This window comes from Mesocricetus auratus, unplaced genomic scaffold (assembly GCF_017639785.1).
Source record: "Mesocricetus auratus isolate SY011 unplaced genomic scaffold, BCM_Maur_2.0 Super-Scaffold_100008, whole genome shotgun sequence".
Classification (NCBI taxonomy): domain Eukaryota; kingdom Metazoa; phylum Chordata; class Mammalia; order Rodentia; family Cricetidae; genus Mesocricetus; species Mesocricetus auratus.
The window spans coordinates 70,564,586-70,590,724 of record NW_024429192.1 but is presented as its reverse complement, the minus strand read 5'-3'; the positions used below and the strand labels follow the sequence as shown (position 1 = coordinate 70,590,724).

Below are 26,139 nucleotides of genomic sequence, written 5' to 3'. Positions count from 1 at the left end.
TTGTTGATTTCCCTTCACCGTTCTAGGATCAGGGGTCAATACTAACATATTATCCATGTTATAAATCTGTATTATTTTGAGCTTGTTTTGTTTTGAAAGGTGAAAAGATAGATCCATAAATAATTACTGTAAGACTTTCCTGCTAAGCTAATGGTTTGGATTTGAACCCACATCTTTCTGCCCCAATGAAAGATTCTGTTGTTAGAAAGGAAAACCAGAGGCAGCATCAGGCTGTTCGGGTTGGATTCAATGAGGAAAAACTCCATCCCTTCTGTTTCCTTATTGCTGAAATCTTTTTCCTCCATGGGTATAGTCAGATTTGGTCTAGACATTCTCATGGAGAAGGATGGGAATAAATCCAGTTGTAATTTTACACCCGTTTTGCAACTGCGGTGTATTTGAGTAGGGTAGGCTTCCTAGTGACAGTTGGCTTCCATTTCAGGTACTTTGAGTTGTAGAAGGCAGCTGAGACATTGCAGCCTGTAGTTGGAGGCGATCGGGTTCTATGTATTTCAGTGAATTCTTTTCTCTCAACGTAGGGCACATTCTTAGTTGGCCAGCCATCGCCCCAAGCACCCGGAAAACAGCTGACTGCTGCACCAGTTGTTCAAGGAACACTGGGAGTCAACTCATCCTCTGCACAGGGACAGCAGACACTGAAAGTCATCTCTGGACAGAAAACCACTCTGTTTACACAGGTAAGTGCATACACACCTAATGCACAGTAATTGTCCCGTTTAATCTGTTTTTCTTTATACAGACTTTAGGAAGTCCCAATGAAGCCAAAGTTACATAGGAAAGTAAGCAAAAACAGTTCAGAAAAACAAAAATAAACCTCGGGTTTAGGAACATATAAGTAGAATGAGGAAAAATGAGGCCGGGGTTGTTGAGGTAAGTTGAGTGGCACAATGTGATGTGACCGATAGGAGGAGAGGCACAGCCTGTCACAGGCCAACGCTTTAAGAGGAGACGGCCGTCGGCTTCCATAGAAGACGCTTAGCTTTAAGAGGAGACGGCCATCTGCTTCCATAGAAGACGCTTAGCTTTAAGAGGAGACGGCCGTCGGCTTCCATAGAAGATGCTTAGCTTTAAGAGGAGATGGCCGTCGGCTTCCATAGAAGACACTTAGCTTTAAAGTTTCTGTGGAGGGGATTTCACGTGAAAGACCCCAATTAATCGAGCTAGATGATTTTAAGCCGTCACACTACACACTTTTCCTCAGGTTCTCTAATATAAACTAAAGCAACAATGGCAGGATTTTGACTGGGTGTAGGACTTTGTAGTCTTCCATGAGAAGTTGTGAATCACAGGATCAGAGATAAGAAGAGCAGCCTGGAGACTCCTTCCTCTGAACATGGGTATTGGGTCTTCGGTTTTGTTTTTGCTCTGTCAGAAAGACACATTTTCTGTCCTTTATGCTAATAATAGGATGTTTAGCTTTTTAAGTTTGTCACATTGTTTTTTAGTGTTACACCGTTCATATACTTCTGGAGGAAGCCACACTTGGCTTTCATGTTTTATCCTTCATCAGTATATTTGTAGGGCTTAATTTAATATACTTTGTTTAGCATTTTTCAAGAGATATTGGTCAATGGTTATTATTATCTGTCTGGTTTGTTTAACTATTATTTTAATTTATTTTGGAGACTGGCTATTCAGATAGTTTCTTCTTGAAGTTTTAGGGGTTTGTTTTTGGTTTTCATAATTACTTGTTCATTAGTTTTTTAATGCAGTCAGTTGACTACATTTATTTTTTCTGTCATTGTTATAATTTTGGTATTGGGAAGAATGGAAGACTATGCTAAGTGTGTTTAGTTCATTATTCTTAATTTGTTACTTATTTTGCTGCTGTTACAAAATGGCCGACAAGCACAACTTGAGGGAGAAATCTTTTATTTTAGTTCATAGCTCTAGAGTACAGTTAACCTTGGCAGGAAGTCATGGCCGCCAGAAAGGAGGCGACTGGTCATGTTGCCTCTGCAGTCAAGAAGCAGAGACATGAATAAATGCTAGTGTTCAGGTCGCTTTCTCTTTTTATGCAGTCTGGGACTCCAGCCCATGGGATGGTATCACCCACGTTTAGAGTAGTTTGTCTTACCTCTTTTAACATCATTTAAATCCATCTAAACGTCCTCAGAGATTTGTTGTCATGGTAACTCTAAATCCTGTCAAATTGACAATCAAGATTGACCACATTGTGAAACCAAAACTTTTTAAGGATCAAAGCAAGGATCTGCGGTGTAGATTGGATGGCATAAATATTTATTCATCAAAGTGTATGATGGCAAAAATGTATAAGGCATAAAGACCAATGACAATATAAAGGGAACTTCAAGGGGTTGGAGAGGTGACTCAGCAGTTAAGAGCTTTAGCTGTTCTTCCAGAGGACCTGGGTTTTGTTCCCAGCACCCACGCAACATCTTCCAACAGTGTCTAACTCCAGTTCAGGGGATCCAGCTCCCTCTCTGGCTTCTGTGGGCACGGCGTACACATGGTGCACATGTACACATGCAGGGAGAGCATTCAGACACATAAAACAAAAATAAGTATTTCAGAAAGGGAACTTAGAGTTATAAAAGAGGAAACTTTTTTTCTGGTTTAAGACAGGGTCTCTCTACGTAGACCAGGCTAGCCCTGAACTCATAGAGAGCCTCCTGCCTCTGCCTCTTGAGTGCTGGGATGAAAGGTATGAACTGTCAAGCCTAGCTTGAGGGGGAGCTTGTTAAAGATGTCTGAAGACTTAGGTGATCAGTTGGATAAATCTTACAGAGTTTGAGGGGCTGTGTGGCCCAGGGGTAGGATCTTGCCTAGCATACCTGAGAACCTGAGCTCCATCCTCAGCACAGTACTTACTGTGGAATTGCTTAGGCACGCTGTTGCATTTCTGTGATGCTGGCATGTGGGCGGTTAAGGCAAGAGGACATTGAGCTCAAGATAACCGTACATAATAAGCTGCTTTCGACCAGAGAAGGAAGCTGAGTTGGAGTGGCATGTAGTGTTTTCTGTTGCACTTTTTAAGTAAGACATTAAAGCGCTGGGTGCTCAGTCACAGAAAGCACAACTGAGTCAGTGGCCTTCGTCTTGCGGTTGTAAGGAACTCAAAGAGTGAAATTTGTTGAACTGGGTGTGATGATTGTGTCTAATTTCAGCACTTGGGTGGGAAAGGCAGGCATATCTTTATGAGCTTGAAGCCATCCAGGGCTACATAAGGGGAGATCCTGCCTCCAAAAAATAATAAATAAATAATGGCCCATATATGTCCTAGAGTACCATTACCTAAGTGAACCTTGCCCCGCCCAGATTTAATTGCTCTTGTTTAAAGCCTCCATGTGGGCCTGGGGAGGTGGGTACGAGCATTACAAACAGGAGGACCTGAGTTCAAATCCCCTGCACCCATTAAAAAGAGGTAGAGGCACTTAGTGTAGCAACCTGTACAATCCTCATAGCCCATATAAACATGGAAAGAAAGAACCAACTGGTATGTGCACAACTGCTCCCATCCCAAATGATAATAACTAAAAGAACTTTTTACATTATGTGTGGCCATACACACATAACCCCAGTGCTGTGGCGGACAGAGAGTGGGGAATTACTGGGAGCTGGCCACTAGCCTAGCTCTAGGGTAAGTGAGAGACCCTATCTCTAGGAAATAAGGCAGAGACTAATAGAACAGAACACCTGAGGTCCTCCTCCAACCTCCACACATGCGCAAGCATGTGCACACATATGCACATACATCAGTCACATCACACTCACTCACACACACATACAACAAAAATAGTCCTTGAAATTTAAGGACACTTTGACTCAGTTATTTTTGAAAACAAGAGGGCCTGATAGCTTTGAAGATATTAGTTGCAAACAGTAATTTGCAAATGTGCTTGTTTATTTGTTCCATTTTAGTGTAAGGTAACCTCAGCTTGTTGGAAAGGTTCATGCTTACTCCACACAGTCCTGATTGGCACGACTTGCTTACGTGTGTTTCAAATGGAGATAAGGAACAAGTTGTACAGTGTTGTCACTTGGTCTTTTGATTGCTGTAGGCAGCCGCAGCTGGTCAGGCCTCGCTGGTGAAGTTACCTGACAACACCTTGAAGTCTGTGCCGGCAGCAGCTTCACAACTTGCCAAGCCTGGGACCACAGTGCTGCGAGTGGCAGGAGGGGTGATCACAGCTGCTCCCACCCCTGCCGTGGCCTTTGCAACAAACGGTGCTGCACACCAGGTGAGGCGCAGCAGCAGAGAGCCTGCTGTGAAAATTAGAGTGTAAGGGGCACCTGCAGGCACATCTGAAACCCTTCAGATGTTGGTCCTTCCTAAAATTGAAGTAGAAAATTCACAGAGCGTGGGATGTAGCATTTCTAATATGTAGTTCAGGGGTTTTTCATGGGCTAACTGTCATCTTCTAGTCCCAGAACATTTTCATTGTCCCCCAAAAATTATTCAGTACTAATCAGCAGCTCCTTTCCAGCCCCCCTTCCCTCCAGCCCTATGCAAAACACTAAGCTTCCTTTTCTGTGTTTTTTATTTTTATTTTAGGTGTGTGTGGGGGGAGGATTAGGGATCAGAGGCAACTTGAAGGAAGTCTGTTCACTCCCCCCCACTGTGGAATCTTGGCATTAAAATCTGATTGTTATTCATGAACCATTTTGACTGCCCAAGTCTTTGTAAATGGATTTTTCTGTTTGGAGAATTTTATATAAATACAGCAGTACACGTGTCCTTTCATGTCTGCCTGCTTCTGTTTAGTGTGTTTTGTTTCGTTCTGATACAGTCTCTCTGTATAGCTCAGGCTGGCCCTTGCCTCCCGGAGTTACAGCCATGTACCCCCACACCCATGCACATAACATGTTCAAGGCTTATCTGTATTCTAGCATTCATCAGTCTTCCTTTTTTTGTATCGGAATAATACTTAGTTATGGATATTTATTTATTCTTTGCTCATCACTTAATGAACTATCGGTACTTTGTGACTATTAAGAATGCTGCCATAAACATGTATATACACATTTCATTTTTCTTGTTTACAGAGATAGGAGTAGACTTGCTGGCTTGTGTAGTGACTCCTAATATTTCAAGGAACTGACGAAGTAGATGGACCATTTCTTATTCTTGCCAGCCAATTAGAAGAGTTATGCTTTCTAAGTCCGTGTGTATGTGTGCTGTGTGGACAGATGCACTCCACTGCATATAGGTTGGTTCTCCTTCCACTGCGTGTTCTTAGAATTGAGCTCAGGTCAGCAGGCTTGTGTGGAGAGTGCCTTTACCCACCCGGCTGTCTCTGCAGCCCACATTCTCTTGGTAGGAACCTCTGAACCAGAGTATTTATTTGGATGAAACCTTACTTACCAGTTTTGTTTTAATTGCTTATTTGATGTCATTTCTAAGAAACTGTTGCCAATCCTTGGTCCATCTTGAGTTGGCTCTGGCTTGTGGTGTCAGGTTGGAACCAAGCTTCACCACTTATGTGTAAATACCTAGCTGGTTCAACAGAATGTCTTGGGAAATTTGCTTTCCCTTTAAACTGTCTGTGTCTCAAGCCTGAGGTAGCCACTTCTCTTGTGCCTGATCATGGCTTCTGTGCTTCGCAACTCTTGGGTGGCGTATTCACCCATGCCGCGTTCTTCTACACGTTCTCTGGTACCAAGAAGTACTTTGTCTGCTGGGACTCTCGAAGGGTCCTGCAGTGTACAGTTGTTCTGGTCGAAGCTTTCTGCAGTGTCCTCCCTTTCGAGTCTGTGTGGTATTATCACCTTCCCTCTCAGTTGTTTTAATAAAGCTCATTTTAGTCCATTTATACATTCTGAAAATATGTCCTGTGTTTTTGGTATTGAATGGTCTTCCATAAAGTTATATAAGGCTGGCTCGATGGCTCAACAGGTAAAATCTCCTGGTGAGTTAAGGCGGGAAGCCTGAGTTGGATCCCAAGGTAAAGGAGAGAGCCAGCTTGTTTGTTGTTTTCCACAAGCTTGTACTCAAGGCACATATGTGTGTGTGCATGCACGAGCAAGCGTCATTTTGGGGCCTGGAGAGATGGCTCAGCAGTTAGAACACTTCCTGCTCTTCCAGAGGACCTGCGTTCCTTTCCCAGCACCCATATAAGGTGGTTCATAGCCACCTGCAACTCTGGCTTTAGGGGTCTAATGCCCTCTCTTAGATTCTGCAGGTAGCTGTCCGAACATGACACACACACACACACACAAGTAAATAAAAATCTTTAAAACATGTTTTAAAGAAACTGTTCTTTTGAAAGTAGCATGACATGGGCTAGGAGGTGGGTTAGCTTATAAAGCTGTCTACCAACAACCTGAATTTAATTCTCAGGACCCACGTGGTGGGAGGAGAGAACCAACCCCTACAAGTTGTCTGTTTGAGTGCTTTGGTACACATGCCTGTTTATGTAAACGGGTAGTTTTTAAAAACAGAATAGCATGACATTTAATAGGTAGTGGTAACTGAGAGCTGCTGTTTACTCGTGTGCTGCGTGTGAGTTACACTGCTATCTTCCTGATTGCACTTATTCTGTCTCTGTGGCTGAGCAGCCTGAAGGATCAACCCCTGTTTCATCCTCGGTCGGTTCTATAATCAAAGCTCCGGGACAGCCACAAGTGTGTGTAAGCCAGGCCGCCATGGGAACCTGCAAAGGTACAGCGCCCTCTGCCATCAGCGCAGCATCCCTGGTGTCCACACCCAGTCCCATCTCTGGGAAAGCCACAGTGTCAGGTAAGTACCATGACATTAGACGGTGTTGACATTTTGTATTATATATCATTAAATAATCCAGAAGCATTTCCAAACAGCTTCATTTAGCGTGAGGAGGTGAAAGAGTGATTAGACAACTTGAAGGAGTTGGTCCTCAGGTCATCAGGCTGGGCAGCAGGTGCCTTTACTTTATGTGATCCTGGCTGTCCTAGAACTCAGTATATAGATGAGGTTGGCCCAAACTCACAGAAATCCCCCTGCCTCTGCCTTCTGATAACTGGGCTTAAAGGCATGCACCACCTTTCCCATCGCTGAGACAGCCTTTAGAGGCATTTCCTTTTCCTCTTCCCTACACTCTGAGTCCTGACTCTCCCCATAAAAAGCTCTTCTCCCTGATGTGGGCCCTAAGGTTAAGGAAGCCAGGCCTGAACTGTATATATTCTCTTACATAAACACTTACATAATGAAAAAAATAAATTGTTGAGGTAATTAATCAAAGAGGGTTACAAGCAGTGACACTAGACACTGGATGAGGACAGTGTTTAGTTAGAAACTTTGTCCTCTTTTTGCTTTTCAACTGCTTATTATACAATATTTTAGTGAAAATCAGAATTTGAAAACGGCAGAACCCCAGGTCATCACTCCTCCACAGGGCATGTCTCGGCGGTTGCTGTTTGTGGAGTGGCCTGCTTCACCTGCCTCTGCACCTTTCTGTTAGATTTTCAGAACCTTGTTCCGTTTGGTGTGTTTGCAGAGTTTTCTGTATTGTTTTTTGCTCTTTTTTTGTTTGTTTGTTTTGTTTCATTTTTTTGTTTTACGACAAGGACTCTTGGAAAATAAACTACTATATTATTTCAGTTTCATTGTAAAATCTCCATTGCCTCCTGTACCCAACTCTTTACTTACTAAAGGTGGTTGTCATGGGAACTTCTTATGGAGAAATCAAGAATGGCAGAGAGGGCAGGAGCTTGAAGGAAGTATCTGATCTTTGTCTTCCCTCTTACTTTAGGATTGTTGAAGATTCATTCCGGTCAGTCCAGTCCCCAGCAGGCTGTCCTGACAATTCCCAGTCAACTCAAACCACTAAGCATCAATACCTCTGGTGGCGTGCAGACTGTCCTGATGCCTGTGAATAAAGGTGCGTCCCACCCTTGTTCTGACACAGCCCCATCTCAGGGGACTCCTCCTCCTACTAGGTGGTGATATCTCTTTGCTTTGTACAGGCTGTCATTTAGCTTTTAAATTACTCTGTGTGTGCGTGTGTGCACTCAGGCCATTATAATGCATGGTGGCAAGTGCCCCTTGTTACCCATTTCTAAAGATAAGTCAGAAAGGAACATTTTGATTGTTTGTGAGAGTTGGGTTTATTTGGTTTTTATTTTCTTAGTTTTCTGACATGCCCCCATGACCACAGTGGAAGATATAGCTCAGCCACTCTGCCATTAGCAGATAGAACAGCTTAAGATTGCAGTGTACATTTAAACCAGGGAGTCATGTCATTTGTAATCAAATAAGTTTTTGTCTGTCAAGGAAGACAGGTTAGAAAGAATGTTGGAGCCACAGGGTGGAGAGTAGGGTCGTGGAACTCTGTCTTCTGGACACACCATGGCCATTGAACTTTGGCACTTGCAGCCACTGTGGTTGCCTACACAGGGCTGGGTCTGCCAACACTCAGTTATGGATGGGAGAGTGCCTCACAAGCCCAGCCCCTGCACGGGGCACCTGTTGACAGTTGATGGCTGTTTAGAGAAGGGGAGTTGTATCTTTAGTGGTTCAACCACTGGCGAGTTGCCCATATTCCAGTAGATAGCTCCATATCAATGTCTGTGTGTGCAGTACTGGTTAAACTCAGTAAGTCTCAAAATAAAAAGACAAGATAGGGGGGTGCTTCTTGTCAGAAGAAAGGGAGCTGATGGGGATGTAAAGGGATAAGAGAATGTGGAATGAATGTAGCCAGAATATGTTACAGCATGTATAAAATTGTCAGAAGAATGAATTGTTCTCTCTCCCTTCCTTTTCTGTCTTAGTGGTTCAGTCATTTTCTACCAGCAAATTACCTACTGTCTTGCCCATCAGTGTCCCAAATCCAGCTGCCCCCAGCTCTGCTCCAGTAGCTATTGCAAAAGGTATGTAGAACTTCATATTGTCTTTGTCCCCACATTTCATGCATGACATCCTATAGCCTGAATATTTTGAATTTCAGTAACTGTCAATCAGCCACTTGACAAATACATGCTAAACACTTATGTCATAGCCTAAGGGAAGTAGACAGACATTGAGGGGCATCAGGCATCTTTTTGCCCTCTAGTTTATAACTTGGTTAAAAAAAGTTGCATAAATAGCACACTGGTTGGCAAGTACAAGACAGGTGATCTGGAAAGGGATTACTGACATGCTGCCATGCAGGGTGTCTAGTCAGGGCTCATAGGCAGAACTTTGTGGCGGGGTTGTTTGTTTGCTTGCTTGCTTGCTTGGTTTTTTGAGGCAGATTTTTCTGTTACCTTGACTGGCTTGGAACTCACTCTGTAGATCAGGCTGGCCTTGAACTCACAGAGATCTGCCTGCTTCTGTCTCTCAAGTGCTGGTACTAAAGGTGTGCACTTCTGCCAAAGAGTAGAGAAACCTTCCACTGTAGGGAGATTAAGGGTGTGCCAGGTTAAGGGAACAGTAGAGAAGACTTGATGGACTTGCTTGTGGAAATTGACCACTTGGGGATGCTTTGGGGCCACACAGTTAGGAGGAAGGAGCGTTTTGTTAGCAGGGAGTAGACTGAACTAGCAGAGCATCCCTGACTTTATGAATAGATGAGCAGAAGGTGGGGTGCAGTGGGTCAGAGCAAGCCTTTGTGGTCTGTAGCACCTCTGGCAATGACAGATTCCGTATGTTCAGACCCCGGTACCTGCTGCTGTGTGTATATATAACACTGTCACTAATGCTTACATACGTTGCTGTCATGCCCTCGAGATTGTGTTTGGAGATGCTTACACTTCCCAAATACAGGAAGCAGTGAAGTTGAAATTTGTGCTAGACTGCTGCCTTCCAGGTACTCTGGGATCCCATTGTCTCGGGAGGTGGATTTATAATTTGTTAAATGCTCATTTAAAGAAGAGTATAACTGCCAGGTGGTGGTGGCGCACGCCTTTAATCCCAGCACTCAGGAGGCAGAGGCAGGCAGATCTCTGTGAGTTTGAGGCTGGGCTGGACCGACAGCCTCCAAAACAATACAGAGAAACCCTGTCTCGTAAAAACCAAAACAAACAAACAAACAAACAAACAAAAAAAAAAAAGAAGAGTATAACTGACAGGGACCCAGGATCTAATTTTGTTAGTAAATCATTACTGACCCGAGTTTGGTTCCCATAGAGACCATATGACTCACAAAGCCTCCAGTACTTATGGGTTATCCTGTGAAAGCATTGAAACCACTCTGCACCAGACTGACTGATTTGATTTTGAGCCAGGACACAGTGTCATTTGTTTTGTGTGTGTGCACACTGGTATACACATACCGTGATGTGCATATCGAAGTTTAAGGACAGCTTCTGGGAGTTGCTTCTCTGCGAATCCCAGGGTCTGAACTCAGGTTGTCAGGCTTGGAACAGGCACCTTGCCCACTGAGCCAGCTCAGCAGCCCTCTGTTTTAATTTTAATTAAGCAAAGTAAAACCTGCAGTGAGGTGCAAAGATAATAAGCATACCATCTGATGATTAATAAATGTAAAGAATGGAAATTTCTGTGCCCCTTCCTGTTGTCCAGCTTCCAGCCTCTGTGGTCAACCAATATTGTAATTTCTGTCACCTTTAGTTGTTTGTGTTTTTGAAATTGATGAAATGAAAGCATACACATCTTTTGTGCTTGGTTTTGGTTGTTGTTTTTGAGGCTTGTTTATGTTGTTTGTCAGAAGTTTACATTGGAGGTATACATTGTAATTTGTGTTTTCTTCCTTGAGGGCATTTGGTGGCTTTTAATTAGCAATGCTTACTATAAATCTTAAAGAACACATTTTCATCTGTGCTGCCAAGTAATTTCCCTAGCCTGAAAATGCTTTGATTGGTTAGCAGGTTTGGTGGCAGACACCTGCAATCCCAACATTTATGAAGTAGAAGCCGAGAACTGTGGGGCCAGAGAGATGGCTCAGTGATTAAGAGTGTTGTTCTTCCAGAGGACCCATGTGGCAGCACAGCTGTCTGTAACTCCAGCTCAGAGTATCCAATGTCTTCTTCTGGCCTCTGCATAGATAGATAGATAGATAGATAGATAGATAGATAGATAGATAGATAGATAGATAGATAGATAGATAGGAGCGTCAGGGGTTCAAGGTCTTCCTCAGCTACTTAGCAAGTTTAAGACAAACCTGGGGTTCATGATACCTTCACTTAAAAATAAAAGGATTTAAAAAGTCATGGTTATATAATTCTGTAATTATTCAAATGACAGATTCATGGGGTTGGAGCGATGGCTTAATAGTTACGGGAATCAACTGTACTTGTAGAGACTTGAACCTAAGGCCTCTGCAAGAATAGCTATCTCCTTAAAACCCCAGGTCCAGGGGAAATCCAGTACCCTCTGGTGGCCTCTTCAGGTACTGCATGCATGTGATACACATAAATGCAGGCAAAACACTCAAACTTTTAATTTGTTAAAGACAAATGCAAGAGAATATTCTTAAGTCTATAGAACTAGTACATCTAAGCTCTTTCTGAGGACCTCTTCCTGTTTCCTGAAGTCTCAGAATAGAATGGCTAGGGAACATGCAGTGTTACTGTCAGTATTCATACTAAACACAAGTTAAAATTTAAAGGCAAGGCCTAGAGAGATGGCCCAGCAGTTAAGAGCACCTGTTAGTCTAGATAGGAGCAGAGTTAATTCCAAGCATTCAACATGGTAGCTCCCAGTATCTCTAACTCCCATTTTAGGTAATCTGAGGCCCTCTCCTGAGGGCACCATGCACATATAAGTTACAAATACATATGTGCAGACAAAACGTTCATAATATTGAAACATTTTACATGAGGCTCACCTTGGTAATACCAGCATTCAGAAGGCAGAGACATGAATACAGTGGCAAGTTCAAAGCCAGCCTGGGCTGTATGGCAAAGATCCTTTCTCAATGAACCAAAAAGGAGGAGGAAGGGAGGACTCAGACATATCAAATATCAGTTAATGAAGAAAGAGAAAGATGGAACAGAAACAGTGGTTCAGGGCCACTGTTTGGTGTAGTGGGTGAAGAACTTTCCCCCAAGGCTAAGGGACCTGAGTTTGAGCCCCAGGGTCTACATGGTGGAAAGAGAGAACCAATTCCCACCAGTTGTCCTTTGACCTGTCCATGTCCTATGTCATGGTATGTGTATACCCACACACATACGTATACCTAAGGTTAAAATAACAGGAACAGACATGACAACTAGAGAGATGACTCAGCAATTAAGAGCTCTTACTGTTCTTGCAGAGGGCCAAAGTTCAGATCCCAGCACCCTTATCCCTATCTCACAGCAGCCTATAGCTCCAGCACAGGGGGAATGAGTCTGATGACCTCTGGCTTCAGTGGGAGCCCTCCAAGTCCTGGCGTACATACATACACACATACACATAAAAGACTAACAAGCAGTGTTAGATTGGTAGGAGCAACCCTAAATATTTCAAGAGAAATTAAGAGGAGATAAATGGACGACTATATCATAGTTAAGAGTACAAACACCTAAAATAAAATAGCCAAAGTCAGACGTGGTTGTGTATTCCTATAACGTCAGCATCCTGGAAGCAGAGGCTGGCCTTGACATTAGTGAGACAATCACAAGGTAATCATAACAGAACAATCTTGAACAAAACCCAGGAAGACTTAGGGCAGTAGATATGAATACTGAGGAGCATCAGCCTTTATAGTCACAGATTAGAAAGACTCATGGAAGAGAAAAGAACACCGTGATACAGTCAGTGGGGGAAGGATGTGCTTTTCTCTGCCTACCAGGAGAAGTAGACACAGCACGTCTGAAAGCAGGAGAGCCCCTGCCTGACATCATAGGTAATAACGAAGTTGAGGTAGACTATAACCCTGAGTGAGAAAGGGTTAGAAACATTTCTTTTTTCTGGAAGAAAATGTGAGACACGGGATGTAGGAAAAATGAAAAAATGTTAGACTTTATTATGAGAACCTTGCAAAAAGTCCAGCCATAGATCACTAAAACTCAGTGTGAAGAACACGGACAAGCACTTCCCAGAAGAGGATATCCAGATAGTGCAAAGCCTGGAAGAGCTATTCAGCTTTCTTAGTTATGGGATACATACAAATTGAAACCCTAGCAACAGAGCAGAATCACCAGGAATTCAAGTTTTCACAGTACAGAGACTGCTGGGGACAATAGCAGGGGGAACCTGGGTTGGCCACAAAGCAATATAAGCATTTGGGAAACCGTGAGTGGTTCTTAGCAAAATTGAGCAATATTCATCCTGTGTTCTAGGGAATCCTCTTGTGGAAAGGTTTGCAGATGTTTGTCAAGAAACTCGGAAGACCCATGTTCATAATAACTGCAGTGGTGCTGAGTGAATGGTGTGACCTCTGGGAGCCAGATTTGTCAAGGAGGAACTGACAAGCTTGAGGGAGCCTGATAGAGACAGGCAGGATACTTAGTGATTGGAGTGATAGAACACGAGCGTATGACTCGGAACATCCATCAGATCTATCAAACAATGCTTACTGGATGCCAGTTATATCAGTGAAAAGGGAGAGAAAAAATGCTGTTGTGTAAGTGTGTGAACACTACTGAGTAGGGAAATCACAATAAATGCTCTTAGTGCAGGTGTACAAGTCAGACTCTGTCTGGAGAAACGGCTCAGCTGTTAAAAGCCAGCGCTGCTCTCGGAGAGAACCTGAGTTTAGTTCCATCACTCACAGTGGGTGGCTCACAGCCCCCATAGCAACAGCTCCTGGGGATCCAATGCACATACCACACCACCCTGTGTGCTTAACTAAGTAAATGAAGACTAGTCAAGAGAGTAAGAGGCAGGGAAGCTGTGCAAACACAAACTGTTAGCACACTTTCTTTGTTTTTTTACTCACCATTTTTTAAAATTTACTTGTCTGCATTCTTTTTTGATTGAAGACGACTAAGGAAAGAAAGACATATCCCGAGACACTAATGTTAGTACAATTTGAATATCTCCTGGTGAGGACAGAAACGTTTTGAATCTTGTAGTAGTTACATAAATAGGTAAACATAGGCATATCTTGGGAATGAAACTCAAATCTAAAGAAATTAACTTATGTTTCATATACACCCTAGACATGTAACCTGGATTTAATTTTATATGATATTTTAAACTACTTTTGTATGCATTATAGCCAGGTGTAGTGGCTCACACCTGTAATTCCAGTACTTGGGAGGCTGAAGCAGGAGGATTTTTGTGAGTTCCAGGCAAGCTAGACCACAGAGGAAACTATAGGCCAACCTGGCTAATGAGACTCATATAATATAATAGTAATAATGTTGCGGATGGGAACAGCTGCACCTGTATAGCAGCGTGCTGGCCTTTGAGCAGCTTTGGTTGTTGAAGGGCTACAGTTGTTGAGATTGACATTGTCCAGTCTGTGGTATTGAAAGCCAGATACAGTGAACTTGAAAATTGCCGAGCTCAACAGATCTCCTCTTTGCTTTCTGTCCTATGTCTTGGAATACTAGGATAATAGCTCAGGTTGGCAAGTTTAGCTGGGAAGATGACACCAGAATAGACATGTTGTGTGCTAATCTTGGTCCTGGAGTGGGGCCAAGAGAGGATACAGAGCAGTGTGGTGTGGTGGGTGGTCCACCTAGAGTTGATTGCCCAAGACCTAACAGTTCTCTGTGTGCTGAGACTGAGGACAGGAGCCATCTGGGTCTCTTGTTGTACGGTGCTATCAGGTTGGTTCGCTGGCATAACAAGCCCCTGACAGTTCTCTTTGTTGATCTTTCTTTGTAGTGAAGACTGAACCAGAAACTCCTGCGCCAAACTGCCTTTCACAGGAGGGCCAAGCAGCAGTGAAAACTGAAGAGAGCTCTGAGCTGGGCACCTATGTCATTAAGTAAGTACCCGAGTCTCTTCTAAGGGAGCTCCGTGACACTTTTTCAGAGTCATTGTGACAGCTGAGTGTGTGTGGACATTGTGAGTTAAGCCTCTATGGGAGAATGGGCATTGGCCTTGCAGAACTGAAGAGATTATTTCTTATGTGTATGGGTATTTTGTGTGCAGATGTGTCTGTGCACTTCTTGTGTACCTGGTGTCTAAGGAGGCCAGAAGAATGTGTCAGATCCCTTGGGACTAGAGTTTCAGATGGTTGTGAACCACTGTGTCACTACTGGGAACTGAACTTTGGTCCTCAGGGAGATCAGCCAGTGCTCTTAATTAACCACTGAACCATCTCTCCAGCCTCCAAAGAGTTTATTTTAGGCAGGGATTCAGGTTAGGGGTAGCTCTTGACCAGCTGTGATGGAGACCCCAGAACTCACTTGAGCCTGCTGATGTGCAGCCTCCGTTGAGAGGGATTAGCAAGCTAGTGTAATCACCCCCGTGTCTGCATTTTGTTCCGGGTGTTCACACACCCCGCCTCTGTGTAGCCATGTGCCTCTTGATTCCTCTAAAGTTTCTTCATTAGCTTTTCTCATTTCCAAATTAGGAACCTCCCTCTGGCCATGCACTTTGAATTGCCAGGAGCTTGTAGAGACAATAGAAACAGTGTCTCTTAACGTCAATCAGTTACCCCTAAGACAGGCATTTGTGTAATATAGCAGCCACCCTGCAAATAGATTCTTGATGCTAATTTTCAAATGTAGATAAGATATCTGGGATAGTTGTATAATTTGCCAAAATCTGTTTGATCTTGACATTTCTTTTTAAACATAAAATGCTTTTATGGAGAAGATCTAGAACCATGTATGGTGGTTTACACCCGTAATCATGGCACTGGGGGCAGAGTTGGGAAGATCAGAAATTCAAGACCATCTGCAAATTTGAGGTCAGCCAGGGCTATATGAGACCCCATCTTTGAAAACAGGAAGAAAGGAAAGGAGGAGGCTCTTCATTAGCAAAGGGAGAGTGTGAGTGTGAGTGTGAGTGTGTGTGTGTGTGTGTGTGTGTGTGTGTGTGTGTGTTCAACAAGCCTGTGCTATTGTTAATCCTCAGGATTAACTATTTGGGATGGGTGTGTTGATGTGTGTTTGTTGTTTGTATATGCGTGTGTGCATTTGTGACAAGCATGCAGGATTTCTTGCCTTTGTTTCCTTCTCAGGGTAGACCATTTGGAGACTATCCAGCAGCTCTTGACAGCGGTAGTCAAGAAGATTCCATTAATCACTTCGAAAGGTAGGAAGACGGTTGTTCTCAACCCAAACGTGTGTTTTACTAAACTGCTTGGATTGTTGCAGTGATTGTGACTTTTAGCCAGCCATTTGCAGGGTCTTGGATTCATGGTCACATCTGCTTAGACTTAGGTGCAGGCAGTTCTGGCAATGAAACCAAGAACCCTGTGCACGCTAAGAGGATCCCTCACTCCTCAGCTACTTTACCCCAGCCCCTCCCTTAGTCTTTAGTCACTTATAGTCTGATCTACAGGAGGATTTTTTTTTTACTTTTTTTTGTATGTAAGTTACAAATATTAAACATATACTATTAAGACATAGTATGCCAGACCCGCTATCTGCTGTGCGTTCTTTACATACACATTTCGTTAGCCAGTCTCTGGCGTGGTAGTGTCACCCCCATCTCACAGGAAACGACAATGAGGCGGGGTTAATTCACACAGCTCTGGGTGACAAGGCAGGTACACACCCAGTTCTGAGACTTTTAGACCATTAATCTTTCTCTAAAGTTTAAGAACACAAACTGTTTATAAATGCATCATTTTCAAGACATCCAAAGTCCTCCGTATCTTGGATGAAACAGCTTGTGTGTCTACCTGAGTTGTTCTGGCAGAGTGGACAGCACTAACTAAGGAGACCAGGTGTGTGGCCATGGACAAGATGGCCATGAGAGTCAGAGAGGGAGGTATGCAGCAGCTCCTGCCGCTCACATCGTGTGGCTGTGAAAAGACACACTGAGCTCACTTGCTCACTTTTCTACCCATAGCAGCAAAGAAATTGCTGGGCCTTGTAGTACAAGCATGTAATCTCAGCTCTTTGTGGGAGTCAAGGAGAACAACCTGAGTTCAAGGCCTGCCTAGAACTTAGTGCATGCGTGCCTGTTTTCCTCTCCCTCCCTCTGTCCACTTACATAAAAATACAGGATGTTAGAGCTAGAACTGGGCACTTCAAGACCATCTTTCATAGGTTCCAGGGAAGAACACTAAAGTCCAGAGAAGTGTTGTAACTTACCCTAGGCTACTTAGTGAGCTGGTGTCGATGCCAAGGCCCCTAGTTGACATCCTGCACTCTTTCATCTGTTTTCCTGTATCCATCATGGGGAGGTGTGTTGTTTAGTCACATGAAAAACTAGGGGCCTAGTAAGATGGCTCAATGGATAAAAGCTCTTGAGCTTCCCAGAACCTGCATAAAAAGCCAGATTGCAGGGCCAGGCTTGTCGGTGCACTCCTTAGTAAGAAGGTATAGAAAGGCAGAGCTGAAAGTTTGAGGCCAGCCAGGACAACATAGACTGTATCAAAACAAAAATATAAAAATTAACCAACTGACAACCAGAAATAAGGCAGATTATATTAGCATACACATCTGTAATGCTGGTGCATACTTACTGGAAGGTGAGGAGCAACCACAAGAGAATTGGCCAGAAACTTTTGGCCCATCAGCCTAGAATCCACAGCTTAGCAGAGGTGGGGATTATGTTTGGGGTCAGTAAGATGAAAGAAGAGAAAAACCTCCAGGAGTTGTCATCCACATGGCACACAAACAGCCACACCTGCACACATACGTTAACACACTCAGAGTAATAAAAGATTTCTGTTATTTTATAAAAGGAAGTAAAGGAGCCGGGCAGTAGTGGTGCACACCTCCAATCCCAGCACTTGGGAGACAGAGACAGGCGGATCTCTGAGTTGATGGCCAGGGCTATAAAGAGAAACCATGTTTTGAAAAGCCTATAAAAAGGAAATATAGGAACTTGTGGACATAGCTCAAATAAACAAAATTTAGTCTAAACCGTAGCAACCTTTCTTCAGAGTCTGTGGGTCTGTGTTCTAGGTGATGATGCCAGCTGTTTCTCAGTCTGGGTCTGTGTTCTAGGTGACGATGCCAGCTGTTTCTCAATCTGTGGGTCTGTGTTCTAGGTGATGATGCCAGCTGTTTCTCAGTCTGGGTCTGTGTTCTAGGTGACGATGTCAGATGCCAGCTGTTTCTCAGTCTGGGTCTGTGTTCTAGGTGACGATGCCAGCTGTTACTCAGTCTGGGTCTGTGTTCTAGGTGACGATGCCAGCTGTTACTCAGTCTGTGGGTCTGTGTTCTAGGTGATGATGCCAGCTGTTTTTCTGCAAAGTCTGTGGAGCAATATTATGGCTGGAACATCGGGAAAAGGAGAGCTGCTGAGGTAAGGCTGTAGTCTACCACTGAAAGCCAGACAGCAAAGCAGAGGTCAACATCTATGTGCTCATCCTATGAGGAAAAACAAGACAAATTTGCAATGTATTTCTTTAAGGTACTTGGTGGCTGAGTATTTCTCAGTCACAAATGTCATGCTTCTCCATCCCAGATATCTTTTGAAAGGCCTGCTCTCCTGTACTAGTGACAGTATCTCATGATTTCTTTGAAAATTTTATATATTCCGGGTTTGTAGAGATGGCTGAGCAGCAAGATGTCTGCTCTCTCAGAGGACCTGGGTTCATTTCTCAGTGTCATAGTGGCAGTTCACTGTGGTCTGTAACTCCATTTCCAAGAGACCCAGTGTCCTCTTCTGGCCTCTTCAGACATCAGGCATGCAAGTGGTGCACACAAACACACATAAAGTTAATTTTGGGGGGGGGGGTGGTGCCTGGAGAGATGGCTCAGTGGTTAAGAGCACTGCCTGCTCTTCCAAAGGTACTGAGTTCAATTCCCAGCACCCACATGATGCCTCATAACCATCTGTAATGAGGTCTTGTGCCCTCTTCTGGCCTGCAGGCATACGTGCAGGCAGAACATAATAAATAAATAACCTTTAAAAAAAAGAGCTTTTAAAAAATTAGTTTTTTTAATTTGTAAATTTCAAAATAATAAATCGGATTTTTATGGAGTACTTACACTAGTGTTGCCAGATGCAGTTGAATCATAAGAAAAGAGAGGGGACAGCATGTGCAGTGTGGCTACGCAACAGGTGGGTCATTGCACTTGGTTTGGGGTAAATAGAAACTTGTAGTTTCTATTTTATTTTGTAAACAGTACAGCCGATAGAGATTCTTCTCATCGCATTTTAAATTTTTATTGTGTGAGCATGTGTGCATGTTCATACACATGCACGCCACTGTACACCGGTGAAGGCTGGGGGATATCTGGAGTTCTCCACCTTCTGCCATTCAGGTCCTGGGGACCAAGCTGCCCCTCTGACTTGGTAGCAGGTGTCTTTCCTGCTGAGCTTCTCACTGGTCCCCAGAGAAGCTCTCTTATGCTTCCTCCCCTTGTTGCTACACAGTGATAGAATCTGACGTCTTAGTTGTGTGCTTTATTTTGGTGAACCACTATTGATTTTAAAGTTTAAGGATTTAATTTTGGTTCAAAACCTTTTTAAGTGGCAAAGAGCGATGACCGTACGAAAAGTGTTACAAGAAATCCTGGAGAAGAATCCAAGATTCCACCACCTGACACCCCTAAAAACCAAGCACATTGCTCACTGGTGCCGCTGCCACGGTTACACTCCACCAGACCCCGAGAGCCTGCGCCAGGACGGGGACTCCATTGAGGACGTGCTGACTCGGATTGACAGTGAGCCAGGTAGGCCTTGGGCTGCTCCAGGGTCAAGTGTGCTTGCCTCTCTTCAGCCCTACAGCTCTCTTGGCATCAGGCTCTCCCCTTGAGTTACGGGTGAGGGAGAGCTGCTCCAGATGACAAGACCCTCTTCTTACCATGACACGCCAGACAACTCACCCTTCAGAACTGTTCACACCCCAGGGTTTCAAGTGTTGTGCCCCAGTCAGGAATGTTTACTCCATGCCATCTGGGAGGCATGCATTCTCCTGTGAGTCTTCTCAGCGTTACTTTGAAGACTCCTAGCATACCCTCTTTCTCTCAGAGAAAAGTGGCTTCCCCTTCTCTGTGACCTTAGGAACTCCAAGTAGGCAAGTCTGCCCATTTCCATGAAGAAATCTTGCATGATTCCATACCCCAAAACCTGGGGAGGGTGTTGGAGGCGCTTGAGAACAATCAGCAGTGTTAGGAAATATAGTAAAGAGGGCTAGAGAGATGGCTCAGCCGTTAAAGGCGAGGCTCACGGCCAGAAATACAGGAAATACGGTAAAGAATGGACAACTGCTAAAGATGACACTAGAATCGGGCCACATCTGACTGCCTTAAACAACAAGAGAGGTTCAGCCGAGTGCCCTCCCCGTCTGAGGGAACCTGGAGCACAGAGAGGGACAAGTCTTGTTCTCTGCAGAAAGTGTCCTGGGAGCCTGGTGCTCAGTGGCCTTTTCTCTCGTATCCTATGGCATGTAGTGTCTGTGCTGAGAGTTTGTCAGCTTCCAGATCTGTGTCCTTGGTGAGCAGGGACCGCATGGTAACCTCCAAGTTTCACCGATGCTCTGTGTACAGCCTGGCACATCACTGACACATATAGTCAGTGAAACAGGGAGCCAGGAGCTGGGGAGCCACCACCATCATGCTGCTCATGAAAGCCCACCTTGTACCTGGCCTGGGCCTCACATCTTCCTTCATAAAGGAGTATGTACATGGCACTCTTTGAACACAGCCTTACCATGTCAACAGTACTTCCCTCAGAGCCGTGAGACAGGGTGATTTCTGTAAGTCAAAAGTCTCAGGCGGCCCAGGATGGCCCTGAACACGCTGTGCAGCTGGAGATGAGCCTGCACTCTTGCCTCCACCTCCGTGAGTTCTGTGAATATAGGCACATGCTACCACACTCAGCGCAGTTCTTCTAATCAGACTTGGCTTCTTGATCCCAAGCCCTCCTGCAGCTAGGCAGGCACTCTAACCAGCTGAGCTACATCCCCAGCCTGAATAGAAGTGACTTCATGTTCTTCACCATACACTTCTAAGTCTTCCAGATTTTAAAGAACGACAATTCATTGACTCAGGAAGTGGAACAATGGCTGGTTTCCACTGAAGTGAGTTATGTACTGTCCCTTTGTCTTTAATGGCAGATAGAATACATTTAGAATAGGACGCCTGCCAACACTTGTACTTCATAAGACTATGGCTCTCGTGAGAAAGGTTAGTTGCCTGCAGACTCCCTTCCTCAGACGAGGGGTCCTACAGAGAGTCGGAGCCCACACCACTTCTCTCTTTTAGAGTGCCTGTCATCCTTCTCCACCGCTGACGACCTCTGCCAGAAGCTGGAGGATCTGCAGCAGTTTCAGAAAAGGGAGCCCGAGAACGAGGAAGAAGTGGATGTCCTCAGTCTCTCAGAGCCGCTGAAGACGAACATTAAAAAGGAACAGGAAGAGAAGCAGGAAGAGATGCGATTCTACCTGCCGCCAACTCTAGGCTCGGGATTTGTTGGTGACATCACACAGAAGGTAGGAGGCGAAGACTGTGGTGCTAACAGATAGATCAGATCATGAGCCAGGTACCAAGTCCAGACACCCCCTCATCAGCTCAGACACCAGTTTGCCTGGGTCACGCGTGATTGGCTTCTGCCCATAACTTAAGTGTCCTCTCACACTCCCGTATCAGAGCCTTTCATGAGAGCAGTCAGTAATTGCATGGGAAAAGGTGGTCTGTGGAACATGGCTGTGAAGCAGAGGGCTAGACACAGGCTTTGTCCTGGGTTCTTTTCTCACATGTCTCGGGAGAAGCGCTTCTCCTTCACGAGGCATGTCCTAACGTTTCAGTTCCTACTTGAGTGAGCAGTCTCTCCCAGCGGTGCTGCACTTGGGTAGCATTCTTGGAAAGAGCACTCAACCCCACGACACCTTGCAGCATTAAGTATTGCTTGCACTCTTCTGAATTGGGATTCCATGAGAGCCCCACTTCCAGCAGGAGAGGTCCACTTGCTCGGGAAGAGGCCTGCTAATGTTGATGGAGCAAATCTTTCTTCTCTTCCAGATTGGGATCACCCTGCAGCCCGTGGCTCTGCAAAAGAACACATACGCCTCGGTAGTAGAGGACATGATCTTAAAGGTGGGTGCCTGATGTGAGTAAGGGGCAGAAGGGGAACAGAGAGGATGGTTTTTCAGTCCCTCATTTACTTAGGCTTTAAGTTTCTTTTCTGTTCTCCTCCTAGTTAGGGAAACTAAGGCGTGTCCCTCTGAGAGCTGAGGGTTTGTCGTATTGAGTGTAGATCCCTAGGCTCTGTACATGCCAGGCAGGTGGTCTGCCATGGAGTCCCCAGGGTCCCACCAATGTCAGTGCCTTTTTAGTGCTCATTACGAAGTACCTAGGGGCTGGAAAGATGGCACTGGCTTCTCTTCCAGAGGTCCTGAGCTAATTCTTAGCAACCACATGGTGGCTGGCAGCTATCTATAGGGGGAATCTCATGCCCTCTTCTGGCATAAAGTTGTACATGCAGATAGAGCACCATATACACAAATAACAAACAAACAAATAAAACCCTTAAAAATGATTTAAAAGAAGTTCCTAGTGTGAGAAGTATCTGCTTCTCTTACCGCTTTAGAGAGAGAGAAAAAAAGAAAACCTTGGGTTTTCCCTGCCTGTCGTAAGAAAGAAGCAGCCACCACTGTCCTGTTCATGGGCAAGAGGTTACAGAAGCAACAGCTTCCATGCCTACCTGGTCCTTCCCTCAACAGTTTTTTTTTCCATTCTGCATCCCCTCTGAAAGGGAGGCTTCAGTAGCAGCTTTCACTCAGTACTTGTTTCATGAGAAAACGATGTTCGGTTAATGAAAACCTCTCTACCCAGTTTATAATTTCTCTGCATCGTGGCCTCTGAACAAAACTTCAGTTTTTTTTGCCAGGCAGTAGTGGCGCACACCTTTAATCCCAGCACTCGGGAGGCAGATGCAGGCAGATCTCTGTGAGTTCGAGGCCAGCCTGGTCTACAAAGCTACACAGAGAAACTCTCTCTCCAAAAACCAAAACAAAACGAACAAACAAACAAAAAAAATCAGTTTTTCCTGAGACCTTTGAACATTTAATTGGCATTTATTTCAAAAGTTTGGACAAAGATGGAGTCTGCTGCGTCACTCCCATGAGCAAGCTGGTGGCCCTTTTGTCAATACCAGTCTTCTGTTGTAGGCCACGGAGCAGCTGGTGAGTGACATCCTGAGGCAGGCGCTGGCAGTGGGATACCAGACAGCATCTCCCAACAGGTACCGACGCCCAGCCGACAGACAGGCTTTGCGGTGTGGCTCCTCTAGAAGGTGCTTTGGTCTACACGTGATTAGTGTGGTAGGAGATAGAGTTGCTGTACTTGGGACGTTAGAGCCAGATTGAGGGCCTCTGTAGTTCTGAGAGCACCTCTTGCTGTGAAAGCCTAGCTGTGCCCTTCCAGCCATTGTTTCATAGACACCCGGCTCTCTTGTGTCACAGGGTAGAGCAGGCAGCAGGTTCTCACATTGAAGACAGTAACGTCTCACTCACCTTGCAGACTCTAAGGTCAAGTTTGATAAGTATTTCCTAAGGCATTTATCATTCCAGACACAGTTCCTTAGAACCTGGGAAACGGAGCTCTGAACCTCTGAACGGGAGTCATCTCCAGTGTCCCAGATCACAGATTCAGACTCAGCTCACTTGCTGGGAACCCTTGCGCTCACTCCTGTTTCTGTCCTGACACAGTCGTCTCTGTGTGGGATGCAGAGTTCTCTGGCCTTAGAGGAATGGTAGCCCACACCCTCTTTTCCTTCCTGTAGCGCTGAGGACTGTCATAAAACCCTGACACTGTAAGGCAGTACCTGAGGTGATAGGGCCCAAATGAGGGTGTTATGTCAGACATGCATAGAAGTCTTGAGTGAGAAAAAGAAGCAGAGATAAAAATTGCCAGGCCCGCTCCCTATTATCCTGTTTGGAAAGCAGGAGGAACCATGCTTTCTGTGTTCCTGACTGGAGACACGGTGGCCTGGGTGGTTTGAGAGTGTGTAAGCTCACGCTTTGCTGGACAGGGCTGCCTCGCACTTTCTGGGATAACAGGTGGCCCATATTTTCATGGGCTTTGATGCAAACGTGAGTCTGCTAAGACTTAGAAGGAGACTTAGCAACATTCTCTTCTGCTGTCTGCTTTGCTTCCTCTCTCTGCATGAAGTCCTTCTGGTTCCTGTGACGAGGAGGTGAGATTTGAGCCCTGGGTGGGACTGGGAGAAAGAATGACCCCGAGTCATTGCATAGATTTTGCCGTCACCTCCTTTAATCAGAGAGTGGTCCCTTTGGTAAATTAACTGACTAAATTATTACTGAATGCATTTGACACATTAAACCTAATTATACTTTTGTTTTGTTTTGGACTAGGGTTCCCAAAGAAATCACAGTGAGTAATATCCACCAGGCAATTTGCAACATTCCTTTTCTGGATTTTCTCACAAACAAACACATGGGGAGACTGAATGAGGATCAGTGAATACAGTGAAGATGATTCCGGAAAAGCAGGATGGGAAGCTGTTTCTGAAGTATGCAAACCCTTGTGTTTGGGGAAAGGTGGTTTCTGTGTGTTAAATGCCATAGCTACCATACCATTCCTTCCACCTAACTGCGGGTCACATGGCATCGAGTCCCAGGTGCAGCCCTTTTAAGACTGAGTTGTTTCCCAGTTCTGGAGGGAAGCTGAATGGACACGCAACTGTGTCAGCTTGCATTTCTTCACTCCGTACAGGCTCTGGAGGGCTCTTAGCATGAGACAAGGCATATATGCACAAGGTGCTCCCTCTTTGGAGTGTGCTTGGGTTCACCTGGGCCCGCTTTCCAGAAGGCGGAGATCAACCTGACACGCTGCTCTGGGGTACTCTAGAGAAGAACAGAGCAAGCAAGCATCTTGCCTCAGTGTGGAAGGGCTGAACTCTTGGCCAGTGTGAGTCAGCTGCAGAGGGGTAACATGCCATGTGGAAAACTAGAGACCAAGGAGGCTACAGACTGAGACTTTCATGGAACCCGATGCCAGTGCTTCTGTGACAGTGTTGAGGATCCCAGCAGAGGTCACAAGGCATGAAGCCTGTGCCCATGTAACACAGGAATCTGTCACTGTTAGTGTAAGCATCATCCACAGAGTCAGGCGCTTGGTCAGTGGTGATCTGAGCACTGGGGCCTCATATCCATGTGGGCTGTAGAAGCTCCTGCTGCTGTCTCATGTCCAGGGTCCAGGGAGGCAGCCCCAGGGCAAACTTTGCTGGGATTGTCCTCTCGGTAAACCTAGGGTCCTGTCCTCCGCCAAAGAGTTTTACCGAGATGAAAAGGGTTGAAACACCTGTGAGTGCCTTACTGTGGGAGAGAGCTGCTCTAACCCAGGGTGCCAGTGCTTGGGAACAGAGCCGCTCCATGAGGGGCAGATAGGAGCTTGATAGCAGCAGCAGTGTGTGTAGACACTGGGGTCTCTCCAGGCTTCTAACTATTGTGGGGGCAAAGGAAAGGCCTTAGTTTCAGTTGCAAACCTTCTCTTACTCTGCTCAAGGCAAACTTGAAAGGTCTGAGACAAAGTCAAACTTGCTTAAGCAGCAGCAAGCCTGTTCTCCCAGGTCCTGTAGATGGGTGTGTGTCAGGAAGTAGAGCAGGAAGGTAGCTGGATCATACATCCTGAGAACTGCAGGCACAGAAGGGATCTTTCCAGCAGGAATAAGGCGAGCATGGTATAGCTGGTATAACACTTAATAATTCGGACTCTAGACCACACAGTGGATTGATAGACGCACACACAGTGTTGTTCAGAAGTGGACGGAGACCTACATGGTATAATATCCACACGAGAGCAGATTCATTTATTGTGATGAAAACCTAAAGAAATTGCTTTTGGCTGAAGAAATATCAAATGATTTAATAGTCTCCATGTATGTTAATGTTTCAAATGTTTTTCTATCATAATGTGTAACATAATTGTGTATCATTTTGTCTACAATAAAAATTTTAGTATTTGTGGTGGGTTTTCTGAGCTGGAATTGTGTAATGTAAATGGGTCATATTTACATTCAGGTCACATACAAAACAGAAGACACTTCACTTGGTGACCATGGACACAATTATTTCATACAAGCAATTTGGGGTTAAGAAAATGCATAAATGGGTTCAATTTCTCAAAAACATCAGAAGATTAGTCTCATAAACTATTTTATCTGGTGAGATAAAGTTGGTCTGTGCTGAGGTCTGGAAGCTACTCCTGTGACACAGTCCTTGGATTGTCATCTGCGATTGTGGCTTTTTTAAGTTCCCCAAAGGTGCAGAC

General features: G+C 44.9%; 1 protein-coding gene across 8 annotated transcripts in view; it reads left to right on the top strand.

Moving 5' to 3' along the window:
* Yeats2 (YEATS domain containing 2) overlaps nucleotides 1-25,834 on the top strand; it is a 98,162-nt gene extending 72,328 nt beyond the window's left edge. For 7 of the 8 annotated variants that reach the window (XM_040751101.1, XM_040751098.1, XM_040751095.1 and 4 more), the window contains 13 exons: nucleotides 540-698; nucleotides 4,044-4,223; nucleotides 6,541-6,721; nucleotides 7,710-7,838; nucleotides 8,728-8,826; nucleotides 14,654-14,756; nucleotides 15,960-16,033; nucleotides 18,123-18,202; nucleotides 19,377-19,578; nucleotides 21,112-21,338; nucleotides 21,868-21,942; nucleotides 23,016-23,089; nucleotides 24,222-25,834. In XM_040751101.1, the coding sequence (XP_040607035.1) occupies nucleotides 540-698; nucleotides 4,044-4,223; nucleotides 6,541-6,721; nucleotides 7,710-7,838; nucleotides 8,728-8,826; nucleotides 14,654-14,756; nucleotides 15,960-16,033; nucleotides 18,123-18,202; nucleotides 19,377-19,578; nucleotides 21,112-21,338; nucleotides 21,868-21,942; nucleotides 23,016-23,089; nucleotides 24,222-24,330 (1,692 nt within the window). In that variant the 3' untranslated portion in view covers nucleotides 24,331-25,834. The remainder of the gene's footprint in view (nucleotides 1-539; nucleotides 699-4,043; nucleotides 4,224-6,540; nucleotides 6,722-7,709; nucleotides 7,839-8,727; nucleotides 8,827-14,653; nucleotides 14,757-15,959; nucleotides 16,034-18,122; nucleotides 18,203-19,376; nucleotides 19,579-21,111; nucleotides 21,339-21,867; nucleotides 21,943-23,015; nucleotides 23,090-24,221) is intronic. The other variant, XM_040751100.1, reaches the window with a different exon arrangement.
* Nucleotides 25,835-26,139: the final 305 nt, after the last annotated feature.